General features: G+C 37.2%; 1 protein-coding gene across 1 annotated transcript in view; it reads right to left on the bottom strand.

The window, feature by feature from the left end:
* LOC112137127 overlaps positions 1-1,224 on the bottom strand; it is a gene marked incomplete in the record, with an annotated part of 2,821 nt that extends 1,597 nt beyond the window's left edge. The window contains 2 exon segments of the mRNA XM_024259286.1: positions 1-84; positions 1,075-1,224. Of these exon segments, the coding sequence (XP_024115054.1) occupies positions 1-84; positions 1,075-1,157 (167 nt within the window).
* Between the last annotated feature and the right edge of the window lie 8,647 nt (positions 1,225-9,871).

Raw genomic sequence — 9,871 nt, 5'->3', positions numbered from 1 at the left:
CCGGGGGTCCACGGTCGAGGGTGAAGGTAGGCCACCAGCCCCTGCGACTCCCAAATGACGTGACGGCGAACAGTGGAGGACATACTGCAGACAAGGAGGAAGAAAAAAAGAAGAATTGTTGATTTTTTTTTGTTTTTGTTTTATTTGATTTCATAATCACTATTACATTTACAGACGTAACTCTACAATTTTTAAAGGTGGGTTTGTTTGCATTCATAAAATTAGTCTCTTTGTATTTACAAAATTTTACTTTTTTAATCCTGTATTGAGATTGAATCTAACAAACAACTCGATCAAAAACATGAGATTCATATACATTCTGAATTTAACTGATTAACAGATTGAATATTTTTAATCAAGCCAGCATGGGGGTGGGGGTTAACTGGTGACTCTAATGAATGCTGATGTTGCAGAAAATAAATAAATTGCAACAAGAAGTAATTTCTGATTCGTAAATCACATGACAAGGGAAGTGAAATCCTACTGTGTCTTTAAATAAAAGCCCTGTGGTGTTTTCAGAAAAAAAAGATGAAGACACAGCTTGAAAAGAATAAAAAATGTAGATATGAAGAGACATGTGTTTGGTTTCAAAAAACTTTATTGATATCTTTTCGGAAACAATGAAGGATTTATTCTTGTCAGCACAGAATACTATTCTTTTTACTTTTAGTTTATTTTTGAGCAGTTTTCATTTGAAATCTATCACATTTTTTTCACTGACTTTTTTTTTTTTTTTTAGAGGGGGGTAATACCCCCGAATTGGACCGTTATTACTTTCGGTTTGGTGAACTAATTTTGATTACCTTTCCCGCATATTAGATTTTATTATTATTATTATTATTATTGCTAAATCAATGTTATTTGAGATTCTGATATAAGAAGAAGTTATACTGCTCCACCATTAGATTATTTTATATGAATAACATGAAAATGAAACTGAAGAAAATGATGTCAGATGACGGAGGAGCTTGCCCGCGTGCCTCCTAACAAAAGTTAAAACGCTCGAGACAAATGACGTACCTTCGCAACAGTATAGTTGGAAACAGCATACAAATTTCTAAAGATAAACCCGACCTGTTATCCTCTGTTTTCTCCTGCTCGTAATAAATGGCGAGACAGATGACTAGAATCGCTGCCACCGCTGAACTCAACCACATTACCACCTCCGCACTTCCTGTTTCCGCCAAAAGAGGTGTGCTGTCGCCATCTACAGGACAACAAAGGAACTACATGTTCAAATTCAACACTCAGCTGTTATAATAATTTGATAGCACAGCACAAATCAATCAATACAGAGTCTAGAGAGCTTCAGCCCATATGTATATTATTTACAGTTCCATCCACTCATTTTCACAACCACCTAAATCCCTTTTAGGCTCACTGAGTGGCTTGAGCCAACCCAGCTACTGTTATCTACAGGCAGGGGAAAACACTGAAAGGTTGCCAGTCTGCTGCAGGGGCACACACACACACAGGAGATTTTTGGACAGTGGGAAGAAGTCAGATTGCCCGCAGAAAGTCAATTTATGCACGTGGAGAACATGCAGAGAGATCCCAGCGGGAGATTGTGCCAGGCCCTGCGCCATCTTGCAGCTCCTAATATTCAGTTCTTTTGTCCAACCATTTCATAATTATGAAGCCCTGGACATGATATTAAATATATATATATATATATATATATATATATATATATATATATATATATATTCCCTCAAATTCCATCCATCCATCTTCTTGACCGCTTTGTCCCTTACGGGGTCGCGGGGGTGCCGGAGCCTATCCCGGCTACTGAAGGGCGAAGGCGGGGTACACCCTGGACAGGTCGCCAGTCTGTCGCAGGGCCGCAATCACACACCCATTCACTCTCACATTCACACCTAGGGGCAATTTAGAGTCACCAATTAACCTAGGAAGCATGTTTTTGGACGGTGGGAGGAAGCCGGAGTCCCCGGTGAGAACCCACGCATGCACGGGGAGAACATGCAAACTCCACACAGAAAGGTCCCAGCCGGGAGTCGAACCGGGGCCTTCTCGCTGTGAGGCGAGAGCGCTAACCACTTGCGCCACCGTGCAGCCCTTCCCTCAAATTAATAATTGTAATTATTTGTGAGCACAAATTAGCATTCATTGCTTCAGATTAGCATTTTTGGATACAGATTAGCATTTTGTGTGCACAATTTAGTATTTTACTATCATTAATTCCTACTACTAATTTGTGTCCACAAATGTACTAATTTGTACCAACAAAATGGTAATTTCTTGCTAACAAAGCACTCATTTGTGCCCACAAAATGTAAATTTTGTGCACAAAATGCTCATTTATGCACGCAAAATGCTCATTTGTGCACACAAAAAACTCATTAAGTGCTCATTATGGTAATTTATGAGTACAAAATACTAATTTGAGAGCACAAAATGCTCATTTGTACCCACAAAATGCTACTTTTTGCCCAGAAAATGCTGATTTGAGCGTACAAAATTCTAAAAGGTGTGGACAAAATGCTTCTTGCCAGAAAATATTAATTTGAGGCCACAAAATACAAATTTGTGGTAAAAAATGATTCATTCAAGTGATATTTTTATTGTATGTTCAGGGCTCTGTAGATTATTGATTTTGGGGACACCTGAAAACTATATGTATGTACACATTTACTACCTTATCAAAACCTTGAATTTCTACTGCTGCATTTTGATTAGGTGTTTGTCTAATTTTATGTGACTTTGCTAATCATTTGTGTCTTAAATAATCATGTAACTTAGTTTACTTAAATGTCTAATGCTTGATTTTGTTATATTAAACTTTTCTTTTATGTTTTTTTTAACCTTTCACGTGATTTTTCAGTAAAATACATTTTTTTAATGTTTAACAACAATGGTCTCCCAATGTTTTCAATGCAACTAAATGTCTTTGCTTTCAGACATAAGTCAGACCAGAGGGTGGCGCTTTAGTGCTACACATCAAAAAGAGTGACAGGATTAGAAGTGATCAGACAGCTATGCAAAAGCAAACTTGTCAAACCACAATGTACCAACCGGCATGTGTCACTTCTCTGAATTCCACCCAACTTTATTATAAGCCACTCACTTCCTTTTTCCTGAATTACAGTGAAGCATTGACTACTTTCGTAATTAAAAGCACAGACTGACTCATCACACAAACAAAAATGTTCTACAAATTTTCACTGATGTGACCTATTTCCCCTCTCATTATTTATTTTTTTTTACCCAAATCCGTGATTCTATCTAAAAATGGAAGCTAACTTTTAACACGCAAGTTTCTATTTTATCCTAAATGTCTCCATTAAATATTTTAGTTGTTTGAAGTGTAAAGTACTGATTTTCAAAGAGAACCTAAAGCAGATGTTTAATAGTCTTTGCATTTGGTCAAACTGGAACCCACTAAGTGAACGTACGTGTTGTCTCACTTTCATGGAGTAAATCTGTCGTCTTAATCTGCTGCCTGTGACCGTGTTAAAGAGCTCAGCTTCTCTGATATCCTTTAGTGGACAACGTCAGCTGAAGACTAGCAGGGTGACAGACTGTTGTTAGGACAGGAAAGGGGTCAGACTATGTACAGCTGAGGGAAGAAAAAACCCAAATGTGCATTCTAAAAATAAAACCCCCCCTCAGACTATTTCAGCAGAATACCAGTAAGTCGCTGCTTTGAAAAAACTTCTGTCTATCACAAACGTCTGAGACTGAGTTTCACATCCTCTTTTACAGTAAACGATAACATCTAAATCTTAACATAGGGTTGCTAAAATGCAGAAAATAGTTTGTGTAAAAAATCTTAAAGGTTGAGATGAACGTTTTTCAATGATCACCCTTGGCAAGTTAATCCAGCTCATCCAGTTTTTGTAGTTTTCAGCACACATATTAATAATGAGCCACGTCTTCAAGCTTTCAAAGTTTAAGTCTCATTAGTTGTCACGCAGCTAAGTGTGTAAAATGTGTTCTCCATATTTAACCCCCCCCCGGGGAAGAGGTGAACTACAGACACAGCTGCCGTCAGGACCATTTGGTGGTTTAACCCTTCAATCCAACCCCTTCATGATCAAAGTCAAGCTGGGAGGCACTGGATCTTGTTCTTAGAGTCTTTTATATGACTCAGCTGTGGATTTGACCTCACAACCTTCCAGTCTCAGGGTGGACACTCTACCACGAGGCCACTGAGTTGGCACACGCTTCAGCGAGACTTAGATCTAAAGTAGAATCAAAGATTGAGACTTTAAACCATTAAAGATCAACTGAACCAAAGTTTCTGTCATTGTTGGGGTGTTATACAGCTAATATTGTGGTGTGTTTGCTTAGATTGTTACCCATCACTTCCACATAATTTGCCAATGCAAGGTTATCTCTGTAAAAACGTAGCAATATTACCATGGAATAGCTCTCAAAGTTGAAGGTTTTCAATCTCCTTTGCTATATCAAAGAACCACCCCAGCTCATTTAGTTACACCAAACATTGAAAAACATTTTTTGTCTTTTTATTTATTTTTTATTTGATTAGGTTTAAAGTCCCACTCCTATCACCTTCTGACCTATTGTAAAATTGTTTCCGGTGGTGTTTTTGCTATGATTATGCATTTTTTAGCCACATTTGTTTAAAATGTAATTTTCTAAGACATAGTTTCTGCAGAGTGGCAGGAGTTCAACAAAAATTTGCCTCTGAGTTGTTGTTGAGGAGTAAGCCCACCGCACTTCCCATCATCCATCTATTTACACTCTATCCCGCTAACTCCTCACAACCGCAACCTCAGATTGCCGGGTCCCCAAAAATGGGTAGCGATGTAAGAGCTATCCAGCTGTACACAAAGACACACATGGATCTATTAGTCTGTTCGTGGATGAATCAGAATGGAGCAATGCAGGGAGCTTGAGGCTTTCTGTTGTTTTTTCTGCTCTCGATTCATGAATTGAATAAAGAAATACTCATAAATGTAATTTTAAATGTAAAATGAGAAAAATCAGACTAGAATATGTTAAAAACACCCAAAACGTCATTTTTATTTCAAAGTGGGTCTTTAACTTGATGTTCATGTTGGTATTGTTGAGTTATTTTTGGCTTTGTGGACTTAACTCAACTGGGACGGGCACCAAAAGGTCACAGTGACCTGCTTGCACCTTTGTATACACAACAGCTGGGAGATAGATTGGAAAGGTGGAAGCTGTTGAAAATATCTACTCGGTTTGGGAGGTCAGATGTGCTGCTTGCCTCACAGATGTGTGTTTGCACAGTCTGATGTGATCGTGGATCAGAATGTCATTTCAGATTTCTCCTAATTAAAGGGTTGTCCCTCAAATTCTTGGCAGATTCATATGTACATGTTTAGCATTTTCCTAAAAGGAAATTACACTGCTTTTGTTCTTCCCTATGTAAATTAGTGAGTTTTGTTTTAGTTATTACACTGAGAATGAGAAGACCAAAACCAACAGAAGCTTCAATTGATGTTTTTATTCCCAGCTGTCAGGGGGCCTTGACATTGAAGGGTGCTTTCCAGCAAAAGTTGCATGACTGATTACTTAGCTTAGTAGAATTTCAGGTCATATTTAAACTCACACAATCATGGAAGTTTTCAGTGCATTAAGTTTCTTGTTTCACTTCACAAGTGTGTGGCAGAAGTGAGAGGCATGAACTCAAGAGAACATGTGTGAAAGAGGATGTGATGCAACTTTCATGTCCTGATTGACAAAATATGATGCAACAATTTCAGGGTCCAGAGGTTTAAGAGGAATAAAGATGATGAAACTTTAAAATGAAATGAGAGGTCAAAGGTGATTCTCTGTATGACGGTCTGATGCAGAGCGGGAAAAGGATATTTTTCAGTTTCAGATTCTGCAAGTTGTCCCTCCTAAATATATGTGAGAGGTCTGCAAGGTTTATCATATATAACTACGAGAGACAAAATGTGGAAAAAAAAATATTAAAATTATTAAGAGATCTGTTAACACCCTTAAACAGTCAGATTGCAACTTCGCCACCATGACCAAAGACCAAAGAGCTGTCGAAGGACACCAGAAATAATTTTTATCCCCAACATTTAGGGGATAAAAGATCAATTGCCGGAACAATTATTTAAAAAAGATAACCAGTTTCATATCATTATTCATTTTGTTTTTTTTCTTATGTATAATGAAAGTTACAATGTTTGGCAAACAGATGTCTTTCATTTACACCCTCCCTCCACACTGTGCTGCGTTTCAAATGTTACTTTTTTGTGTGTCTTCCTTGTCATTGTAGCACTTTGGGTCCATAGCAATTTGTTAAATGTTTCTTCTTTTTTATTTTACAAATAATAGAGACATATGCTTTTAGCTGTTGATTTGTATGATTGTAAATCAGCAAAATCAGAGGAGAACAAAGAGAATTCTGTGTTTACTATTTCTGACTATTTGTGATTCTTTCCTCAACGAATATGGCATAAATGACACTAAGCAACATAAATAACAAGTCTTGTAAAATGATAAGATATGACTGTGTCTTATTCTACAAATTTTCAGAAAAATTAAGTGTTTACGTGTCTGTATTGAAAAAAAAAATCTAAAGCTAAGTTCAGATCGCCATCTGCAACATTTGCTCAAGCAGCCACTTTCAATAAAACGTCTATGTAAACGATGGTAAATGTGCGTTTTGGGCTTCAGCATTCAAAACTCTCACATTCACGATCATTTTCAGGCTCTACAAACAAGTGGCCATTAAAAGTTAAACCAGGTCAAACATAGACCAATCAGGGACTTGGTACTGACGAGTAGATGACACAGTAGAAAAAGAACAAGAAGAAGAAGCCCCTCCCTGCTTGTTTAATGTGAACACCATGGGCTAAAATTGCTATCAGGAATGCGTGTTTGGCACATTCTTGAGCCGCTTCACATGCCTGGTGTGTAGTACATAGCTTGAAGGCAATTTAGAGAAACACGTATAAAAGGTTTTTCAATGCAAAAGCAGCTTTTGAGGAGATTCAGTCCCAGAGCTCTTCCCTCCTTTCTCAGATGCTGTACATCTTTTACTGTACTATCCAACACACAATGTAATTAATACCATTCAGAAATAGATCTGTGACTGGTCCTAGTGAGTCAGATTGCTTGGCTGCCACTTACTTACAGCAGTTACACTATGAATAGCCCTTACTTGGTTTCACACGTGTGGACAGGGAAATGCCGTGAAGTCCTGTGATGTGAAATATAGCTCAGATGGCCACACACCCGGCTCAATAGGTGGCTTAAAGTGCAGGTTTAAAGGGGATACAAGTCAGAACCAGTTCTACTGGAAAGGTGGCCTCTAGGACTTTTAGAACTTTCATTTTGAGAATGTGTCCTCATTTTAAGATCACACACCCAAACAGACCACACACATGAGCAGCTGTGTGACTGTGATGAGGGATGCGAACTCGGCCTCTGCAGACGCTTTCCCAAAGCAGGTGGGTTATTGTGGGTAACACAGTATACTCTGTACTCAGGACAGACTAAACACTAAAACTAGTCCTCAATCCCATTCATCATTTGAAAGTGGCAAATGCAAGAGTATGGTGTAGTTTTAAATACAGTAACTCTAGAACTTCATTGTAAAAAAGCTACATTAGCAGTGTTAGCCATTTCTCAGAAATTTCCACAAATTCTCTGAAAAAGAAAAAAAAAGTGCATCAATGCTCACAAGATATAGGAATATGGACCATAATGTATTGTATTTGATCAAATTTTGGGAAAAAAAGTATTAAAATGTAAGTTTTTATAAAGCTTTAACTTTTTCATCATCAGAAGTCATATAATCATACCAGTGGATTTATAAATAGTGGTCATAAAATGCTTGTATTGATTAGGTTTTCACTTCTTGAAATCGATGACTTCCTATTTACCGTTAAAAAAACAACAACAAAGTAATGACCATGGTGTCTGGATTGCTTTAGAAATCCATGTGACTAGAAAATCCTGTACTATGTAGTTTTTTAGTAGTTCGTGAGTAGGAAGGGAATTCGGATAAAGCCTAAAAACCTGAAAACAGAGCATGATCTAAGAAAACACAATTAAGATCAAACCAACCAAACTACAGGGCACAATCCTCACAGTCATTACAAAAGTTCCAATGGTTTCCCTCAAATCACAATGCAACACTACAAACAAGTTTTGTGTTGGGGTTCACTGTGAAGGGCTTTAAGAACAAACTTAAAACTCACCTTCTTAACGCAGCTTAGCTTTTAATTTGCATTTACATTTCCCGTGTTTTAGTTTAATATTAATATTATTTACCTGTTTTTTTATTTTTTTTTTCTCACAATTTGTGTGTGTTGGTAAGTTTTTTCTTAGGATTACTATTTTAAATGTTTTTTCATTTTTTTTTATTTATGTTTGTTTGCTTGTTCAATGTAAAACACTTTGTTGTGTTTTGTAACAGGAAAAGTGTTCAATAAAGTTGACTTTGAATTGGAGTGGAAGCAACACTGCAGTTCATAGTAATATTTCTGCTAAAAATGCATATCCTTTCCAATTTAAAAGGATTATCATACTGAAGTGTTTTCTTGATGTGTTCTTCATTTTCAAAGCATTTTACAAATGTGACCAGAACACCGTCACTGCTATTATAAGGCTAAATTGTCATATTTCATTGAAATCTCCTTTCATGCATATTTATCTAAATTTTTATCCTTTTTTTACTTGCTGTTCTTTTATCCAGTGCTTTGTTGGACAATATTGCAATACATTTTACTGCATATTGTACTACAATATGACAACTAAAATTTGAATTTGAATATGTTGTCCCAATCACAGATTTGTAATGACCCAATTATGTCAACACAAAGGTAAAGTCGTGGAGGTGAGATAAAATGAACTAAAGTGTCTTAATTTGAATTCCAGAAAGAGAATGTGAAAAGAATAGATGTTACTTTCCTGTCATCCTTCATGCCTTTATAAACTCATGTGACAAGGCAGAAAAGTTCTTTTTAATAAATCCAAAAATAGATTTTCCCATACGTATGAATGAAATCGAGTCCACTTAGAGTTTTAAAAAGGACTTTTCGTCTTAGTATGAATCAAGTGAAGCACAGTCAATACTCTAGTTTTAGGGCACTTCACACTAAATTTGAAACACTGATGAAGCTACATTTGTGTTTAGCGTTGAGTTTCAAGTGGACCGCATGAACTTACATACAGTTGAGAAAACCAAGAACAGACTGTAGTGTTTATGGTCTTTTGGTGTTTTGGTTGTGGTCTTTTGTTTGTTCTGGTTTCATTGGAGTCATCATTTTGGTCAACTGTTTGTTGTGGTTGAAACTATAAGTAAAGACTGTATAGACGTGAGACTGCAATCTCAGCATCTACTTCAATGACTACTGTGCCTTATTTAGAGCCACTGTCTTTTTTCTTCACTCTTTCATCTTTAACAACAATTCAAAAGGATAAATACATTATAGAATGACATCTGCAAAAGTGAAAAAAACTCTTTGATGAAAACCCATTGATTGTATATGAGAACTGAACTGAGTAAGAATGACATCACCCTTAGAAATTGACTTGTTTCTGGTTCTAACAAACTTAAGTTAGTTCAGTCGTCATATTTTCGGGATGCGGACTCAACCATTTTTCAAACCAGGAATCGCCAGTGAGCGGTGTTGGTCTAAGTCAGGGATATGCAACTCCAGGCCTCGAGGGCTATGGTGTCTGCATGATTTCCAGATATCCAAGCTCTACTCATGACTGATTACCTGCTTCAGGTGTGTCCAGCCAATAAGAACCCGCCAGAACAGGGTATATTGGAAAACAAGCAGGATTGTGGCCCTCGAGGCCTGGAGTTGCCTATCACTGACCTAAGTCAATGTTTTTATGGCAACCACTCTTACCAATCAGGAGTGAGATTGGCGGAAGGCCACACCCCTAC

Source organism: Oryzias melastigma, linkage group LG1 (assembly GCF_002922805.2).
Source record: "Oryzias melastigma strain HK-1 linkage group LG1, ASM292280v2, whole genome shotgun sequence".
NCBI classification, from domain to species: domain Eukaryota; kingdom Metazoa; phylum Chordata; class Actinopteri; order Beloniformes; family Adrianichthyidae; genus Oryzias; species Oryzias melastigma.
Note: the sequence above shows the minus strand (reverse complement) of the source record. Positions and strands in the feature narration are given on the sequence as shown.